Source organism: Xenia sp. Carnegie-2017, unplaced genomic scaffold (genome assembly GCF_021976095.1).
Source record: "Xenia sp. Carnegie-2017 unplaced genomic scaffold, XeniaSp_v1 HiC_scaffold_14, whole genome shotgun sequence".
NCBI lineage: Eukaryota > Metazoa > Cnidaria > Anthozoa > Malacalcyonacea > Xeniidae > Xenia > Xenia sp. Carnegie-2017.
Genome location: NW_025813447.1, coordinates 1,643,575 through 1,663,554, shown reverse-complemented (window position 1 = coordinate 1,663,554; position 19,980 = coordinate 1,643,575). Strand labels below are relative to the sequence as shown.

Genomic DNA, 19,980 nt, shown 5'->3' with positions numbered 1-19,980 from the left:
CCACATTAAGTGTTTTGTAGTCATCACATTCTCTTTCATATTTTAGACTGATTAATTGGCATCTATATTAGCAAAGCGAGTGTTCTTATAACTCTTAGCACATAATAATTATAATATAGTGCAGGTTTAGCAAACATAATAAATATTAGCTGAATTAGGATATGTAATTTTATCTTAGCTTACTTTTCAGTAACATAAGTCGTGTTATTTTATCTTATCAACTTAACAAATATGAATGAATGAATGATTGAGTCACTTCTCCTTTGAAATAACATTTCTGCATTACATACTCAACAGGATCATTGTAAAACGTTTTCTATAAATGGCAATCGTTACAAGTGACATGGTTTTAGTAATCACATTGACACTAGCACAACTTTTATCATATTTTTGCTTGAAAATACGATTGAGGGCACGCTTAGTTTGCTTTTTAGAATTTAAAGTACGAGGAAAAAGTTATTTTTACTCCTAAGAGGTTAATTGTGTGTAATTACGTAGGAGTTAATGACGACACGTGTGAATCTACTATCGTACCAACAGACGCAAAGCGAAAGACGATTCATATTAAAATCGGCTTTTACAAACTGCGGTGATTGAGTCAGATTTAAAAATATGTAAACATTTCATTATATTGTTGACTTACACACAAAGTATTTGAAGTTGAGAGTGTGTTAGATATCGTTGGAAGAATGGTGAAAGTGGATTAATTGTTATAGAAATATTTGTGTTAAAACAAGATACATAGTTTTTGTAACAACAGTTTTTGCCATTGGTGATGCTTTATGACTGAACACAACAGTACACGTTCACAAGTATTTGTATTTGTAGTGAACCCTACTGAACCTTCGTCGCCAGCTGAATGACAAAATTAGGGTGTGAAAAGACGTTTAGGTGTTGAAAGGTTTGCGTCGACTTGGTGTATGATTTAATGATTCTAGAAAGTTGCTGCGAGTTGCTGTTGTTTAATGTAAGCATGGTGATAGTATGGATATAGTTGTGGGTTTCATGTTTTCTTCTGCAATATTCACTGATTGTGCTTTAGTTTTAATTGGTATGTAGAGCGAAAATTGAGTTTTCTTAAAACTAAATATTAATTTTGAGAAATAGAATAGAAACCATCGTGTTAGGTTTCCTTGACAGACCAGGAATTAAAATACAAATACTAAGAAATGTTTACTGATTTCCCAACTTAAAATTTTTGAGTGAGTTTGAAGACAATCGCAAATATTAAATGCATTTAAAAATACAGAGCATGACGAAGGAAAAAACGATTATTCCCGACCATGTCTCATCTTGCTTTGCTCTTTTTATTAAAATTTTCACTTTTACAATAAAGAGGTTATTTAGCAGTGAAATTCCCACAAGAGCTAATGCACAATAAATGAAATTTATGATTCTTATTTTGCAACTAATCTTTTGGGATTTACTAAACAATAGAATTTACCCACGCCATTATTGATAGAATATTCTTTTGTATCAGCCCGCCAGTATGTCTGACGTGAATAACATCAATTCCTACCAACTTTTTTATCAGCCTTGTAATTGCTTGTTTTGTCTCCATTTGATATTCAAAAAAAAGATAAAAAATAAAGATAATGATTTATAATGATTTATGCAGAAATAATGAAAGAATCTTGAAAACATGTCATTCGATAATTACAAGCCTGATTTTTTCAAACTGAAAGAATACCGTTATATAGACATAGTAGTTTACACACAATAGCGTGTTGAAGTTCGATTATCTATTTGTAATAACTTTATACTTCATTTACAAATTTGCATTATCAATAATTGCTGGCATGGTGCTATATACCTTTAAGCGAATACATACCTTTAGGCTATAGAAAATGCTTTGAGTGGATAACTTTTATGCCAGAATTTCAAGAATAAAGATATATGTGTATGATTTATGCAGAAATAATGAAAAAACGATTTTGGTAAAGTAGGAAAAAAATTCAATGATAGAGTTGCAATGACCTAGATTATCACATTTAACATGTATTGATGGCGTTAGTATGTGGGTCTTGAATTGTATCATTTATTCGTGATCCAGTACTTGAATTTGTCATGAGTTTCTATTGTAGTTAATCCGTGTAAATGGCTTTACTGACCATTTTATATAGTTAAAAATCGTAATATGAAGTTGCAGTTGCGTACAAAAGTGCAAAGCTAAGGAGCTTGGAACGCACAGGGTTAAAATATGGCAGATGTTCTTCAATTATGACTTAGGAAATTTGACCTAATTAAACCCCTATTTTTGATATCTTCCTGTAGACGTACGTGTACAACAAATGAAATATTGCATACGAAAGTTATAAGTTGAAACAAAAAGTTTTTAACAGGAGCAAAAGGATGTTATTGTTTTGGAAACGTGATAGAATTGTCGTCAATGAAATGTGTATTGAGCGTTAGAGATTGGGTTTTTGTTTGCATGCATGATTTATCTAGAAATGTTTTCAAGCTGTGACTTTTGTTGCCCGCATAACTGCTTCACGTTTCTTTTCAAATACATATGTAATTCTCTTTCGTGGCAGCTCACTATAAAAAGAGGCGAAAAGCTGCCTTCAATCATCATTCATCATCCTGCTGTTGGAACCAGAAGAAAACAAGAAAAAGGTTAATCATGAAAATAACCTATCTTGTCATCGCTCTTGGATTGCTTTGCACTTTTGCTTACGCTCAAGCGAAACTTGAAGATGGGGTTATGAAAGGTAATGATGCAAAGCTCATATATTAAATACTTTATCTATCATCAACCATTTCTCTTGACCAGCTTTTGTACATGATTAAAGAAAGAATGATGGTTTCTTCATTAAGAATACGATGAAAAAACCGCCCCAGTGGAAACTGTCAAGGAAGAATTTGTAGAAAATGATGATGAAAATCCAGAAGAAGAAAATGATGATGAAAATCCAGAAGAAGAAAATTATGATGAAAATCCAGAAGAAGAAAGTGATGATGAAACTGACCCCGAACATGACTTAGAACAAAGTGATGATCGTGGACTCACAGAGAGCATGTAAGTTAACTTTATCTACTACGTTTACGTTCCTGACATCGAAATTCTTCGTTTTGTATGCTATAGTTGGCCTTGACATTTAGTCTCTGCCATGAAAGTTGATGAAGGCGAACAGGGCTGTCCTTATAACGTTTATCAGGGGGAAGATGTAATCCTTTCAAACGACTGGCCATCGTACCAGTACCGAATACACTATAGAACAAAACCTCGACAATTTTCAAGGTCTACTAAATGACGCCCCTCCGGTGTTTACTGTAGCGCTGTTCGAACTGTTCATTTCTTGCTGTTATGTTATTCTCGATTTATATGAAAATGTTAGTCTCTTACTTCTTATTTACGCTTTATCCAAATCAACCGTAATGTTGATGTTTAGTCGTCAAAGATATTTTTTCTGCCGACTAATATAATACTTTTACCGACTGCATTTAAAAGTAAAGTTTTTGGGGTTTGTGACCCTTTCCTTTCACGTACATTGTGTTTTGTAGTAATGATGTGAAAGCTGATCCAAGTGTAGAAAAACGCTCGCCTTTTTGGCGTCGACGTCGCTATTATTATTATAGACGTCGTCGCTATTATTATTATAGACGTCGTCGTTTTTGGCATCGCCGTCGTCGTAGTTGGGGCTAATATGGCAAAAACCGTAAGGATCCTGTGGAATGTGTAGCGATGAATAAGAAACATTCATTTGATTCTAGACGTACTTTAAATTGGCATTGTTGTATGATTTGCCTGTAGAAAATAGATGTTTGCATTGATCATTGACTTTGTGTGTCTTCATCGTCTTTTTTTATTTATTTCAATAATAAGAAGTTTCGTTGTTTCTCAACAATCCTATAGAATTACAATGTCTTTGTGGTTCTGTCATATAAATAAAAAAGTTCTCTCACATATCATATCATCTGTGTAGAAATAAGACGAGTAAGAGTGAGATTGTCGTCAACATGTTTGTATAAAGCATTTTTTTTATCGCTACTATCAATGATGTAATCCATAGCTCATTCAGAAAATTTCTTAAAAAGCTACACTGTAGTTGGCAAAAGCGTTTGGCGTTTTCTTTGCCAGTTAAGGATTTGTTTTGACTATATGAGATGTCGTTGGTTGTTTCCATGTAGAAGGCTTTGGAAAATTAAATCAAAGCAATAAATAAAAAAGATATATAGTACGTTCATAGGAAGACATTTAAAGACTTTACCACGCTTTATACAACGCTAGATACTTTACGAAGATATTAAGTGCCTTTACACAAATCTGTAAATTTTCATCACATCCGTAAAGTTTTCATTTGATTAAAAACATTCACTTATGGAGAGAATATTTGCACAAAAACAAACAAGAATCATAAAGCTTGTCTCGTAGTTTTTACCACTTATCAATAAATTGATAAAATACAATTTATCTTATTTAATGGCGATTAAAACTTGCTTATAATTGAGTTTCTAGAAATTTTCTATGTGTGTGAGTTAATAAGTTGTATTCATTCTAGAATTAAAGGCGTGCCTATTTTTTTTAATATTGTAGATGCGTCTACATGAAGTACACCGTTTTTAGCACTGTGCACTTACGCGCGTGATTCGCGCATGATCCACTGTACACTTACGCGCGGGATTACGCTGCGAAATTCAAAGATTGATAACAATTGTTGTCGTTTTATCATTGTAAATAAACGTGTCTTTGCCACACTAAACAAAAGAATTATCAAAGAATTGTTGCATCTTACTTATTTTTAAATAATGTCGAAACGACGACGTGAAACGGATACGAACAAGCAATCATTTCAAGGAGACGACGGTGCTGATGAAGACACAACAAACCCAGTTGTTTTTGAGAAATACGCTAAAACAGATATTTCCACTGATGAAACGGTATGCATATAACCACGCTTACTTTACAAAATATGAATATTTGTGAAAATATTACATTTTGTGTTTATTTTTTGTAGTTTGTTGAATACCAGGATGTAAGTGTAATAGTCTTTTATTAAAACAATTTTAAAATGACATATGTAACATGGGTGACGTCAGAGGAGTGACGTCAGTTTTGGTGGTTTACTTGAGAATGTGTTCATGTCATGATTGCCATTTTTCTGTTCAAGTAAGGAATAATTGCAAGTAAGGAATATTTGTGGTGCTAGCCATATTTGTGGTGCTATTGTTAGTTGTGGTCAGTGTGCGAATTAATGGTGTGCAATGTGCAATTTGCACATCATTTTACCTAAAATGAAAACAATTGCACATAACTTTTTGAAACGATGTGCAAAAATTAGTGGTTTTAACGAAAAACACTGTCGTAAATCATATGAATTTGTTCACATTTGAAAATATTAATTTAGCAATTAGCTCTATATAATAATTAACGTAATATCGATTTGATTATGCCTCTAAAGAAACACTTTTGTCAAAAAAAATTGCACATTGTTTTTCCTAAACTAATTCGCACACTGGTTGTGGTGCTAGCCATAGTTGTGGTGCTATCCTGCCATGAATATGGTGCTTTACTTTTCATAGTTGTGGTGCTATCCTGCCATGAATATGGTGCTTTACTTTCCATAGTTGTGGTGCTATCCTGCCACGAATATGGTGCTTTACTTTCCATACTTGTGGTGCTATCCTGCCATGACTGTGGTGTTTTACTGTGCATAGTTATGTCGTCGTATTTCTTTTTGGATTCATGTTTCATAAATATCTCTTTGATGTAGCAATATCCAGAGTATTTCAAGGTTATCAAAGAGCCCATTGATCTTAAAATGATATATTCCAATATAAAAGTAAGTTGTAAAGGGATATTGTTATCCACCAGGGGTAGCAAATTGAATTGATGTCTCATCATGAGTGATTTATGCTAATTATTTGGTGTTGTTTCATCCAGAATAATAGATACACCTCGTTGGATGACCTTGAAAAAGATTTGAATCTTCTTGCGAAAAATGCACATGCTTTTAATGAGCCTGGATCACAAGTTTATAAGGTTATTTTCTTAATTATTAACAAGTTTATAAGGTCAATTTCTTAATTATTAACAAGTTTATAAGGTTAAACTCTTAATTATTAACAAGTTTATAAGGTTATTTTCTTAATTATTAAGAAGTTTATGAGGCTAAAAACTTAAGTATTTTCAAATTTATTTGGTTAATAACATAAGTTCAAGCTGTTCATTACAATGGTGATGTGTGAAGGGAAATAATTTATTGTTGGTCATGTTATCATTCAGGATGCGACTGCTATCAAAAAGATTGTTGCTGTAAAAAGATTGGAAATCGAGCACATGCTATCTGGTGCAAAATCTAGCAAAAGATTAAGGTTTGTATTTCTTCTTATCTATAGCTAAGCACGTTTTTCATTAAGAAATAATCAAAGGGGAGTGCTTGCACACTAGCGTTTTTCAGGGGCTGCTTGTTTACAAATAATTTGAAGTATTTGTTTTCATGACATTCAGATATTTTTGATAAAAGGAAATGTAACAATCACAGATTACTAAAATCATTTTAGTCCACCTTCCGCCCAATCATTACACCGTCTTTGAACACTCCTATTTTAAATCAATTAAAGCTGAATCCATGCAAAAGAACCTCCCATGTTTTGTTGCTATGTTGGCTTTCTGCTGGTTTGTTCACATCTGTATTTTAAACCCTTAAGATGACCTGTTTCCTTTTTTCTTCACTCAGATCGAAAAGGTCGACGACGAAAATGTGTCCGACCATCAGCGCTTTGCTTTCTGAGTCGGACGATGAGGATGAAGAATTATTAAATGACGCCACTCAATTAATGGAAGAAGGAGATGAAAAAGAAGCTGGTACGAAAAATCTTTCGTTTAGTAAAAAACTCACAATTTGTGTCAATTTTGTTATGTGTAGTTACATCACGTTATATCAGTGTTTGGTTACACGACGTTGTGTCAAGTTTGTTATGTGTAGTTACACGACGTTGTGTCAAGTTTGTTATGTTTAGTTACACGACGTTGTGTCAAGTTTGTTATGTGTAGTTACACGACGTTGTGTCAAGTTTGTAATGTTTAGTTACACGACGTTGTGTCAAGTTAGTTATGTGTAGTTATGTGTAGTTACACGACTTTGTGTCAAGTTTGTTATGTTTAGTTACACGACGTTGTGTCAAGTTAGTTATGTGTAGTTATGTGTAGTTACACGACGTTGTGTCAAGTTTGTTATGTTTAGTTATGTGTAGTTACACGACGTTGTGTCAAGTTTGTTATGTGTAGTTATGTGTAGTTACACGACGTTGTGTCAAGTTTGTTATGTTTAGTTACACGACGTTGTATCAAGTTTGTTATGTTTAGTTACACGAGATGTCAAGGTTGTTATTTGTAGTTATGTGTAGTTACACGACTTTGTGTCAAGTTTGTAATGTTTAGTTACACGAGGTGTCAAGTTTGTTATGTGTAGTTACACGACGTTCTGTCAGGTTTGTTATGTTTAGTTACACGAGGTATCAAGTTTGTTATGTGTAGTTATGTGTAGTTACACGACGTTGTGTCAAGTTTGTTATGTTTAGTTACACGAGATGTCAAGTTTGTAATGTTTAGTTACACGACGTTCTGTCAGGTTTGTTATGTTTAGTTACACGAGGTATCAAGTTTGTTATGTGTAGTTATGTGTAGTTACACGACGTTGTGTCTAGTTTGTTATGTTTAGTTACACGACGTTGTGTCAAGTTTGTTATGTGTAGTTGTGAGTAGTTACACGACGTTGTGTCAAGTTTGTTATGTGTAGTTATGTGTAGTTATGTGTAGTTACACGAGGTGTCAAGTTTGTTATGTGTAGTTGTGTGTAGTTACACGACGTTGTGTCTACACAAAGTTACTGCTAGTTGATTCACTAAACATTTAACACAGTCATAGTTTACCTGGAGTGACCATTGAACTAAAATACATGAAACGCTACTTGAAACAAATAATTGAAGCCAATTTTACACCCAGACACCCGTATGCAGTATTTCGAAAATCTCTCGCGGAGTGAAAATAGATTGATTACACACGCGTGTCTGGGTGTAAGATTTGGGTTCAAAAAATTATTAGGGTTTTGTATTACAGGTAGCGTTCCATGTATTTTAGTTCAATGGAAGCGATAAATCAATTTTTCCCGCTCAATTTTATTTTTGGAATTTATCTCACGGACAGTACAATTCTCCTTATGGATACAGAAACTTTGACATGGTCGACTCATCAAATAATGTTTCTTGTTTAAGGCAATGACGAACAAGATGGTCCGTTTCTTTTGCTTTATAATTCCATTCGTGCATACGCTGACACCACTGGCCGTGTTTTGAGTGAAGCTTTCATGAGATTACCTTCAAAAAGGTTCGCTTTAATGGTTCAATGCTTTCATCTTCATCAACATTTCACAGTTTTCATTTCTATGGGCAACGTGTCTATAAGCTCGTTTCTTTTTTCATTTTTAGAGCCTATCCAGATTATTATAAAATAATTAAAAATCCTATTGGGTTACTAAAAATTGGATCCAACGTTAAGGTAAACAGAACAACAACTGACAAGATGCCTGCCTCCTCCAGTGATGTAACTTTTAGTCATCACGTTCACTATAATCGAGAGTTTTAACTAAATATTTTATCGTTGTTGCTAGAACAATTATTATGAAAGCCTGAACGAGCTTGTTTTGGAAATACAACAATGTTTCGAAAATGCCAAGACTTATAACGAAACGGATTCAATGTTGTATCAGGTATGTGCTCGGACAGCAGTTCGTACTTCTCTTTCTGTTATACTTGATGTAAGATTGAAAATGCCTACCAAAAAAGATGATTGAATTTGGTTATCACGGTATGGTTGTACACAAGGATTGAAAATGTCCTGTAGCGCCAGTAGCACTGCTGCCAGGAAAGTTTTTCTACAAAATTACTGTACATAGCATTTCCATAATATGAAGTAGATTTTTTAGAATATTGGCGTATGAAAGCAATATATAAAGCAGATTACACTGTCATATGTATTCTGTAAAGTTAACAATACCAATAGGCAACCCACGAAATATGATGTAGAAACGTTTGTTTTCAATTCTTTTTTCTGAAATTTGCCGCCTGGAAATGAAAAGTTTTGTTCTGGTCTGCCTGCACACTGCCTCGCGAAAAAACTACAATCGTACACAGGCTTCTTCAAATATAGTTAGTGCAGAGGTGAAGCATGGACTAGATTCAATGCTAGTGCAAAGGTGATGTCCAGGACTGAGACTACAATGAAGGTTGAGAGGAAGAGAGGTATGACCCAAGCAAGGACTAGATTCAATGCTAGTGCAAAGGTGATGTCTAGGACTGAGACTACAATGAAGGTTGAGAGGAAGAGAGGTATGACCCAGACAAGGACTAGATTCAATGCTAGTGCAAAGGTGATGTCCAGGACTGAGACTACAATGAAGGTTGAGAGGAAGAGAGGTATGACCCAAGCAAGGACTAGATTCAATGCTAGTGCAAAGGTGATGTCTAGGACTGAGACTACAATGAAGGTTGAGAGGAAGAGAGGTATGACCCAAGCAAGGACTAGATTCAATGCTAGTGCAAAGGTGATGTCTAGGACTGAGACTACAATGAAGGTTGAGAGGAAGAGAGGTATGACCCAGACAAGGACTAGATTCAATTCTAGTGCAAAGGTGATGTCCAGGACTGAGACTACAATGAAGGTTTAGAGGAAGAGAGGTATGACCCAAGCAAGGACTAGATTCAATGCTAGTGCAAAGGTGATGTCTAGGACTGAGACTACAATGAAGGTCGAGAGGAAGAGAAGTATGACCCAAGCAAGGACTAGATTCAATGCTAGTTCAAAGGTGATGTCCAGGACTGAGACTACAATGAAGGTTGAGAGGAAGAGAGGTATGACCCAAGCATGGACTAGATTCAATGCTAGTGCAAAGGTGATGTCTAGGACTGAGACTGCAATGAAGGTTGAGAGGAAGAGAGGTATGACCGAGACTAGAATGGTAAAACTCGTACCAGAATGTGAAGAGGACTAAGGTTAGGACTAGATTAAAAATGAAAGTTGAGACTGGGACTGGAATGTGGGAGAGGAAAAGTGCGTTTACGGAGTGAGAGCGAGCGTTAATACTGGGGTTTAAATGAGAAAGAGAACTACGTTAGGTCGCAGGTAAACTAGAGCTATACTTAAGGGACGAAGACGAGTAATGCAAAAGGACTGGGGAAGGACAAAGAAGTGAGGGTTATTTGAAAACTGACGAGTGAAACCGTATGATATTATTACATTAGTTAAAATTATTTTTTGTCTCAATTGCTTTGGACACTTTTTAAAGGAGGATACTTCACCACAGTCAAGACATTCAAATGAGTCAGAATGCTTTTGTATGATTTTCCGTATTGGTCAATATCCAATAACAGATAAGGAACTTTTGGACCAATCAAGGTATAGTGCCAGTCTACCAAATTTTTCTCGTGCCAAGCAATAAATATGTAGTAACGCAGAATATGAAATTATATTATTCTGTATTACCATTCGAGTTACAAGGTGATGAGACCAATTCATTTAAAAATGAACAGCTTTAGAGCTTATTACAATGAAAGCACTTCATTTGAATCAATTCTGTTTACAAATTTTGCAAGATTAAATCCCAAAAATGTGATAACAAAAGTAAGATGTAATGAATGCATTGGATTTCAAACGGTAGTTTCAAACTTATTGTATATTGTATGTTAATTCCACATAACTTGTGTGAACAAAGTTACAGAATCTTCCTTCGTTTTGTTAATTTCACCCAAGTTTAACACTAGCCACATTAAATGTTTTGTAGTCATCACATTTTCTTTCATATTTTAGACTGATTAATTGCCATCTATATTAGCAAAGCTAGTGTTCTTATAACTCTTAGCACATAATAATTATAATATAGTGCAGGTTTAGCCAACATAATAAGTATTAGCTGAATTAGGATATGTAATTTTATCTTAGCTTACTTTTCAGTAACATAAGTTGTGTTATTTTATTTTATCAACTTAACAAATATGAATGAATGAATGAATGAATGAATGAATGAATGAATGAATGAATTAATGAGTCACGTCTCCTTTGAAATAACATTTCTGCATTACACACTCAACAGGATCATTGTAAAACGTTTTCTATAAATGGCAATCGTTACATGTGACATGGTTTTAGTAATCACATTATCACTAGCACAACTTTTCTCATATTTTTGCTTAAAAATACGATTGAGGGCACACTTAGTTTGCTTTTTAGAATTTAAAGTACGAGGAAAAAGTTATTTTTACTCCTAAAGACTGAAACACACTAGGCAGTCGCTTTAGTCGCGCGTCTAAAACTACCGCTTTGCGTGGTTACTGAGGTTAATTGTGTGTAATTACGTGGGTTAATGACGACACGTGTGAATCTACTATCGTACCAACAGACGCAAAGCGGAAGACGATTCATATTAAAATCGGCTTTTGCAAACTGCGGTGAATGAATCAAACCAAAAAATATATAAACATTGCATTATATTGTTGACTTACACACAAACTATTTGAAGTTGAGAGTGCGTTAGATATCGTTGGAAGAATGGTGAAAGGGGATTAATTGTTATAGAAATATTTGTGTTAAAACAAGATACATAGTTTTGTAACAACAGTTTTGCCATTGGTAAGGCTTAATGACTGAATTACAATAGTACACGTTCACAAGTATTTGTAATTGTAGTGAACCCTACTGAACCTTCGTCGCCAGTTGAATGACAAAATTAGGGTGTTAAAAGACATTTAGGTGTTGAAAGGTTTGCGTCGACTTGTTGTATGATTCTAGAAAGTTTGATTCTAGAAAGTTGCAGCGAGTTGCTGTTGTTTAATGTAAGCATGGCGATAATATGGATATAGATGTGGGTTTCATGTTTTCTTCTGCAATATTCACTGATTGTGCTTTAGTTTTAATTGGTATGTAGAGCGAAAATTGAGTTTTCTTAAAACTAAATATTAATTTTGAGAAATAGAATGGAAACCATCGTGTTAGTTTTTCTTTGAAAGACTAGGAATTAAAATACAAATACTAAGAATTGTTTACTGATTTCGCTACTTAAAATTATTTGATTGAGTTTGAAGATAATCGCCAATATTAAATGCATTTAAAAATACAGAGCATGACGAAAGAAAAAACGATTATTCCCGACCATGTCTCATCTTGCTTTGCTCTTTTTATTAAAATTTTCACTTTTACAATAAAGAGGTTATTTAGCAGTGAAATTCCCACAAGAGCTAATGCACAATAAATGAGATATATGACTCTTATTTTGCAACTAATCTTTTGGGATTTACTAAACAATAGAATTTACCCACGCCAGCTGGAGTCCATAAAAGCATTGATAGAATGTTCTTTTGTATCAGACCCCCAGTATGTCTGACGAGAATAACATCAATTCTTACCAACTTTGTTTATCAGCCTTGTAATTGCTTGTTTTGTCTCCATTTGATATTGAAAAAGAAAGATATAAAATAAAGATAATGATTTATAATGATTTATGCAGAAATAATGAAAGAACGATTTTGGTAAAGCAGGAAAAAAATAAAAAATAAAAAGATAAAAAATAAAGATGATTTATAATGATTTAAGCAGAAATAACGAAAGAACGATTTTGGTAAAGCAGGAAAAAAATTCAATGATAGAGTTGCAATGACGTAGATTATCACATGTAACATGTATTGATGGCGTTAGTATGTGGGTCTTGAATTGTATCATTTATTCGTGATCCAGTAGTTAAATTTGTCATGAGTTTCTATGGTAGTTAATCCGTGTAAATGGCTTTCCTGACCATTTTATGTAGTTAAAAATCGTAATATGCAGTTGCAGTTGCTTGCGTACAAAAATGACAAAGCTAAAGAGCTTGGAACGCACAGCGTTAAAATATGGCAGATGTTCTTCAATTATGATTTAGGAAATTTGACCTAATTAAACCCATATTTTTGATATCTTCCTGTAGACGTACGTGTACAACAAATGAAATATTGCATACGAAAGCTATAAGTAGAAACAAAAAGTTTTTAACAGGAGCAAAAGGATGTTATTGTTTTGGAAACGTGATAGAATTGTCGTCAATGAAATGTGTATTGAGCGGTAGAGATTGGCTTTTTTCGTTTTATGTGTTTTCCGACATCTTTTGGTTTCACCTGGATTTAACTCCATCGACAGTCTATACATGATATTTTTATAAAAGTCTTTGAGTGCGCCCTCAGAGCTGCAGAAAATAGCACAGAAAAGATTTGTACGTCGAAGCCAATTGTGCCAAAGTGAAACCAGGAGAGATTCGGAAAGTATATGGAAAGTTAGACGTTTTCTTTGTTAGTACATGGTAAAAACATTTCCCTGAGATGTTTAATGAGTATAATGTCGCAGTTTTGCATAAAAAAGACAGATTGGCGGATGCTTAATCTTTTACAGCACGTCATGTCTGCAGATAAAACAGACGATAACGACTAACAATGTTTATTGACTTAATTTAAAATAATTAACTTGTCATAATGGAAACGTTACCGGTATTAAAAGCAACAAGATGAAACCAACTGTAAATAGAATAACGAATAAAGATGTATGTATGCATGATTTATCTAGAAATGTTTTCAAGCTGTGACTTTTGTTGCCCGCATAAATGCTTCACGTTTCTTTCAAAATACGACATTTAAAATTAACGACAAATTTTTTTGAAGCAAACATGTTTCGGCATACTTTATGCCATCTTCAGTGCGAAGTGAATAAATATAGGAAGTTTACATGATAATAAGTTATAGTGATAAAGCCACACCGCACTGGAGATGGCATAAAGTATGCCGAAACATGTTTGCTTTAAAAAAATTTGTCGTTAATTTTAATTGTCTTATAACCATTGTGTACATATGTAATATTCTTTCATGGCAGCTCTCTATAAAAAGAGGCCAAAAGCTGTCTTCAATCATCATCCATCATACTGCTGTTGGAACCAGACGAAAACAAGAAAAAAGTTCATCATGAAAATAACCTATCTTGTCATCGCTCTTGGATTGCTTTGCACTTTTGCTTACGCTGAAGCGAAACTTGAAGATGGGGTTATGAAAGTTAATGGTGCAAAGCTCATATATTAATTACTTTATCTATCATCAACCATTTCTCTTGACCAGCTTTTGTACATGATTAAAGAATGATGGTTTCTTCATTTAGAATCTGATGAAAAAACCGCCCCAGTGGAAACTGTCGAGGAAGAATTAGTAGAAAATGATGATGAAAATCCAGAAGAAAAAAATTATGATGAAAATCCAGAAGAAAAAAATGATGATGAAAATCCAGAAGAAGAAAATGATGATGAAAATCCAAAAGAAGAAAGTGATGATGAAACTGAGCCCGAACATGACTTAGAACAAAGTGATGATCGTGAAGTCACAGAGAACAAGTAAGTTAACTTTATCTACTACGTTTACGTTCCTGACATCGAAATGCTTCGTTTTGTATGCTATAGTTGGCCTTGACATTTAGTCTCTTCCATGAAAGTTGATGAACGCGAACAGGGCCGTCCTTATAACGTTTATCAGGGGGAAGATGTAATCCTTTCAAACGACTGGCTATCGAACAAGTACCGAATACACTATAGAACAAAACCTCGACAATTTTCAAGGTCTACTAAATGAAGCCTCTCAGGTGTTTACTGTAACGCTGTTCGAACTGTTCATTTCTTGCTGTTATGTTATTCTCGATTCATATGAAAATGTTAGTCTCTTCTTATTTACGCTTTATCCAAATGAACCGTAATGTTGATGTTTAGTCGTTAAAGATATTTTTTCTGCCGACTAATATAATACTTTAACCGACTACATTTAAAAATAAAGTTTTTGGGTGTGTGACCCTTTCCTTACACGTACATTGTGTTTTGTAGTAATGATACGAAAGCTGATCCAAGTGAAGAAAAACGCTCGCCTTTTTGGAGCTTTTCCTTTAATAGACGTCGTCATAGTAGGACTCGCCGTCGTCGTTTTTTGGGCTAATATGTCAAAAACCCGTAAGGATCCTGTGGAATGTGTAGCGATAAATAAGAAACATTAAATTTAATTCTAGACGTACTTTAAATTGGCATTGTATTATGATTTGCCTGTAGAAAATAGATGTTTGCATTGATCATTGACTTTTTGTGTCTTCATAGTCTTTTTTTATTTATTTCAATAATAAGACGTTTGGTTGTTTCTCAACAATCCTACATAGAATTACATTGTCTTTGTGGTTCTGTCATGTAAATAAAAATGTTCACTCACATATCATATCATCTGTGTAGAAATAAGACGAGTAAGAGTGAGATTATCGTCAACATGTTTGTATAAAGCATTTTTTATCACTACTATCAATGATGTAATCCATAGCTCATTCAGAAAATTCTTTAAAAAGCTACACTGTAGTTGGCAAAGGCGTTTGGCGTTTTCTTTGCCAGTTAAGGATTTGTTTTGACTATATGATATGTCGTTGGGTGTTTCCATGTAGAAGGCTTTGGCAAAATTAAATCAAAGCAATAATTTTAAAAGATATATAGTGCGTTCGTAGGAAGATATTTAAAGACTTTACCACGCTTTATACCACGCTAGATACTTTACAAAGATATTAAGTGCCTTTACACAAATCTGTAAATTTTCATCACATCCGTAAATTTTTCATTTGATTAAAAACATTCACTGGTGGAGAGAATATTTGCACAAAAACGAACAAGAATCATAGAGCTTGTCTCTTACTTTTTACTACTTATGAATAAATTGATAAAATACAATTTATCTTATCTAATGGCGATTAAAACTTGCTTATAATTGAGTTTCTAGAAATTTTCTATGTTTGTGAGTTAATCAATAAGTTGTATACATTGAGTTCTATAAGACCTGGAGGGAACATGTCAACCAAATTACTATAAATTATTAGCGCGCGACCCGTGGTCAAAAACATGGCGGATTTTGGTTGTCAAAGTCAGCGGAAAGACGCGAGCTTATCAAATAAAAATTTTGTATTTTTGCATTTTCAATTATTGCTGCCATGGTGCTATATACCTTTGAGCGAATACATGCAGGCTATAGAAAATGCTTTGAGTGGATAACTTTTATGCCAGAATTTCAATAATAAAGATATATGTGTATGATTTATGCAGAAATAATGAAAGAACGATTTTGGTAAAGCAGGAAAAAAATTCAATGATAGAGTTGCAATGACCTAGATTATCACATGTAACATGTATTGATGGCGTTAGTATGTGGGTCTTGAATTGTATCATTTATTCGTGATCCAGTAGTTGAATTTGTCATGAGTTTCTATGGTAGTTAGATCGTGTAAATGGCTTTCCTGACCATTTTATGTAGTTAAAAATCGTAATATGCAGTTGCAGTTGCTTGCGTACAAAAATGACAAAGCTAAAGAGCTTGGAACGCACAGGATTAACATATGGCAGATGTTCTTCAATTATGATTTAGGAAATTTGACCTAATTAAACCCATATTTTGGATATCTTCCTGTAGACGTACGTGTACAACAAATGAAATATTGCATACGAAAGCTATAAGTACAAACAAAAAGTTTTTAACAGGAGCAAAAGGATGTTATTGTTTTGGAAACGTGATAGAATTGTCGTCAATGATATGTGTATTGATCGGTAGAGATTGGGTTTTTTCGTTTGATGTGTTTTCCGACATCTTTTGGTTTCACTTAGATTTAACTCCATTGACAGTCTATACATTGTACTTTTGTAAAAGTCTTTGAGTGCGCCCTCAGAGCTGCAGAAAACAGCAACGAAAAGATTTATAAGTCGAAGCCAATTGTGTCAAAGTGAAACCAGGAGAGATTCAGAAAGTATATGGAAAGTTAGACGTTTTCTTTGTTAGTACATGGTAAAAACATTTCCCTGAGATGTTTAATGAGTATAATGTCGCAGTTTTGCATATAAAAGGCAAAATTGCCGGATGCCTTAATCTTTGCAGCACGTCATTTCCTTAAATTGCAGCACGTCATTTCTGCATACTTTAGGTCCGTCATAGTCATGATATTCCATGAAAAGATTGGCAAGAAGTGGTGCTAATGGTGAGCCCATCGCGACTCCGTCGATTTGGTCAAAAATTTGTCCGTTAAATAGAAACCACCCGCCACCTTTCCACACGGATTAAAGAACACACAACCACGGACAAAAACTGACACATATTCAGACACTTACTCTCGTCACAACGCTGCAAAAACAATTATACACAATCCTGCTTCCGTATCTTAGACACCGCTCACACTCCTTTTGCCCTGAAACTCAAAGAAGCCTTTTATAACAAGAAGCGTAAACCCAACCTCAAAAAACAAATGCAACATCTTAACACTATCTTTGACCTGTAAATAGCTATTCCTACCTTATCATATATTTTTCTTTTTCTTTGTAATTTATTTTTTGTAATAAAACCTAACACAAACATTTTATAACACCTCATTCAACTGTAAATAATTATTCATAACTAGTCGATATTTCCGCTTTATCACTATAACTTATTATCATGTAAACTTCCTGTATTTATTCACTTCGCACTGAAGATGGCATAAAGTATGCCGAAACATGTTTGCTTTAAAAAAATTTGTCGTTTATTTTAATTGTCTTATAACCATTGTGCTCTTACGATCTTACAAAATACATATGTAATATTCTTTCGTGGCAGCTCTCTATAAAAAGAGGCGAAAAGCTGTCTTCAATCATCATTCATCATCCTGCTGTTGGAACCAGAAGAAAACAAGAAAAAAGTTAATCATGAAAATAACCTATCTTGTCATCGCTCTTGGATTGCTTTGCACTTTTGCTCACGCTCAATCGAAACTTGAAGATGGGGTTATGAAAAGTAATGATGCAAAGCTCATATATTAAATACATTATCTATCATCAACCATTTCTCTTTGACCATCTTTTGTACATGATTAAAGAATGATGGTCTCTTCATTTAGAATCCGATAAAAATACCGCCCCAGTGGAAACTGTCGAGGAAGAATTAGTAGAAAATGATGATGAAAATCCAGAAGTAGAAAATGATGATGAAAATCCAGAAGAAGAAAATGATGATGAAAATCCAGAAGAAGAAAGTGATGATGAAACTGACCCCGAACATGACTTAGAACAAAGTGATGATCGTGAACTCACAGAGAACAAGTAAGTTAACTTTATCTACTACGTTTACGTTCCTGACATCGAAATGCTTCGTTTTTTATGCTATAGTTGGCCTTGACATTTAGTCTCTGCCATGAAAGTTGATGAACGCGAACAGGGCCGTCCTTATAATGTTTATCAGGGGGGAGATGTAATCCTTTCAAACGACTGGCCATCGTACCCGTACCGAATACACTATAGAACAAAACCTCGACAATTTTCAAGGTCTACTAAATGAAGCCCCTTCGGTGTTTACTGTAACGCTGTTCGAACTGTTCATTTCTTGCTCTTATGTTATTCTCGATTTATATGAAAATTTTAGTCTCTTACTTCTTATTTACGCTTTATCCAAATCAACCGTAATGTTGATGTTTAGTCGTCAAAGATATTTTTTCTGTCGACTAATATAATACTTTTACCGACTGTATTTTAAAAGTAAATTTTTTTTAGTGTGTGACCCTTTCCTTTAACGTACATTGTGTTTTGTAGTAATGATGTGAAAGCTGATCCAAGTGTAGAAAAACGCTTGATTCACTTTCGTCGTCGTCGTCCTATTTCGCCTCCCTGTCGTCGTCGTCGTACCCGTCGTAACCGTCGTACCCGTCGTACCCGTCGTCGTATTTACCTTGGTCTTTTTTGGCGCTAATATGGCAAAAACCCGTAAGGATCCTGTGGAATGTATAGCGATGAATAAGAAACATTCATTTGATTCTAGACGTACTTTAAATTGGCATTGTTGTATGATTTGCCTGTAGAAAATAGATGTTTGCATTGATCATTGACTTTGTGTATCTTCATTGTCTTTTTTTATTTATTTCAATAATAAGACGTTTGGTTGTTTCTCAACAATCCTATAGAATTACATTGTCTTTGTGGTTTTTGTCATATAAATAAAAATGTTCACTCACATATCATATCATCTGTGTAGAAATAAGACAAGTGAGAGTGAGATTGTCGTCAACATGTTTGTATAAAGTATTTTTTATCACTACTATCAATGATGTAATCCATAGCTCATTCAGGAAAATTTCTTAAAAAAGCTACACTGCAGTTGGCAAAAGCGTTCGGCGTTTTTTTTGCCAGTTAAGGATTTGTTTTGACTATATGAGATGTCGTTGGGTGTTTTATTGACAAAATTAAATCAAAGCAATAAATAAAAAAGGTATATAGTGCGTTCGTAGGAAGATATTTAAAGACTTTACCACGCTTTATACCACGCTAGATACTTTACGAAGATATTAAGTGCCTTTACACAAATCTGTAAATTTTCATCATATCTATAAATTTTTCATTTGATTAAAAACGTTCACTCGTGGAGAGAATATTTGCACAAAAACGAACAAGAATCATAAAGCTTGTCTCTTAGTTTTTACTACTTATCAATAAATTAATTGAAGATATGATCTTCGCACTTTGCTGGACAATTTAAGCGGTGACTCAACGGGATCACCTGAATTTTTCAGGTTCATGAGACAATTGCTTAAATTGTCCAGCAAAGTGCGAAGATCATATCTTCAATTAATTTCAAACACCGCACTGCATATAACATTCTTTCATATCAATAAATTGATAAAATACAATTTATCTTATCTAATGGCGATTAAAACTTGCTTATAATTGACTTTCTAGAAATTTTCTATGTTTGTGAGTTAATCAATAAGTTGTATTCATTGAGTTCTATAAGACCTGGAGGGAACATGTCAACCAAATTACTATAAATTATTAGCGCGCGGCCCGTGGTCAAAAACATGGCGGATTTTGGTTGTCAAAGTCAGCGGAAAGACGCGGGCTTATCAAATAAAAACTTTGTCGCCCACCTTAATTTGACCACCACGATTGCGAGTATAGA

The 19,980-nt window shown here is 34.1% G+C and overlaps 2 protein-coding genes and 1 long non-coding RNA gene across 6 annotated transcripts in view; all 3 read left to right on the top strand.

The window, feature by feature from the left end:
• LOC124433863 (protein polybromo-1-like) overlaps nucleotides 1-14,342 on the top strand; it is a 29,754-nt gene extending 15,412 nt beyond the window's left edge. The window contains exons 1-14 of one of the 4 annotated variants that reach the window (XM_046983683.1): nucleotides 864-967; nucleotides 2,535-2,711; nucleotides 2,818-3,019; nucleotides 3,505-4,881; nucleotides 4,959-4,976; nucleotides 5,715-5,783; nucleotides 5,885-5,983; nucleotides 6,227-6,315; nucleotides 6,681-6,808; nucleotides 8,218-8,329; nucleotides 8,431-8,500; nucleotides 8,613-8,711; nucleotides 10,287-10,396; nucleotides 13,886-14,062. In XM_046983683.1, the coding sequence (XP_046839639.1) occupies nucleotides 4,750-4,881; nucleotides 4,959-4,976; nucleotides 5,715-5,783; nucleotides 5,885-5,983; nucleotides 6,227-6,315; nucleotides 6,681-6,808; nucleotides 8,218-8,329; nucleotides 8,431-8,500; nucleotides 8,613-8,711; nucleotides 10,287-10,396; nucleotides 13,886-13,895 (936 nt within the window). In that variant the 5' untranslated portion in view covers nucleotides 864-967; nucleotides 2,535-2,711; nucleotides 2,818-3,019; nucleotides 3,505-4,749 and the 3' untranslated portion in view covers nucleotides 13,896-14,062. Of the gene's footprint in view, nucleotides 1-863; nucleotides 968-2,534; nucleotides 2,712-2,817; nucleotides 3,020-3,504; nucleotides 4,882-4,958; nucleotides 4,977-5,714; nucleotides 5,784-5,884; nucleotides 5,984-6,226; nucleotides 6,316-6,680; nucleotides 6,809-8,217; nucleotides 8,330-8,430; nucleotides 8,501-8,612; nucleotides 8,712-10,286; nucleotides 10,397-13,885; nucleotides 14,063-14,164 lie in introns of those variants that run through there. The other 3 variants (XM_046983685.1, XM_046983686.1, XM_046983682.1) reach the window with 3 other exon arrangements.
• Nucleotides 12,954-13,616, top strand: LOC124433889. The gene is made up of 2 exons (XR_006944633.1): nucleotides 12,954-13,322; nucleotides 13,412-13,616. It is a non-coding gene; the product is annotated as an uncharacterized LOC124433889 (long non-coding RNA).
• A 3,275-nt stretch (nucleotides 14,343-17,617) lies between the features above and the next one.
• Nucleotides 17,618-18,777, top strand: LOC124434180 (glutamic acid-rich protein-like). The gene is made up of 3 exons (XM_046984060.1): nucleotides 17,618-17,829; nucleotides 17,933-18,134; nucleotides 18,621-18,777. Exons 1-3 carry the CDS (start codon nucleotides 17,742-17,744, stop codon nucleotides 18,775-18,777), a joined length of 447 nt encoding a protein of 148 aa, XP_046840016.1. The 5' UTR covers nucleotides 17,618-17,741.
• Nucleotides 18,778-19,980: the final 1,203 nt, after the last annotated feature.

Bases quoted from the DNA above. Each gene is read 5' to 3' on its own strand.
- LOC124434180 (XM_046984060.1), top strand. From the start codon at position 17,742: ATGAAAATAACCTATCTTGTCATCGCTCTTGGATTGCTTTGCACTTTT. The intron at 17,830-17,932 runs GTAATGATGCAA...CTCTTCATTTAG, and splicing joins TGAAGATGGGGTTATGAAAA to AATCCGATAAAAATACCGCC. The intron at 18,135-18,620 runs GTAAGTTAACTT...TGTGTTTTGTAG, and splicing joins CGTGAACTCACAGAGAACAA to TAATGATGTGAAAGCTGATC.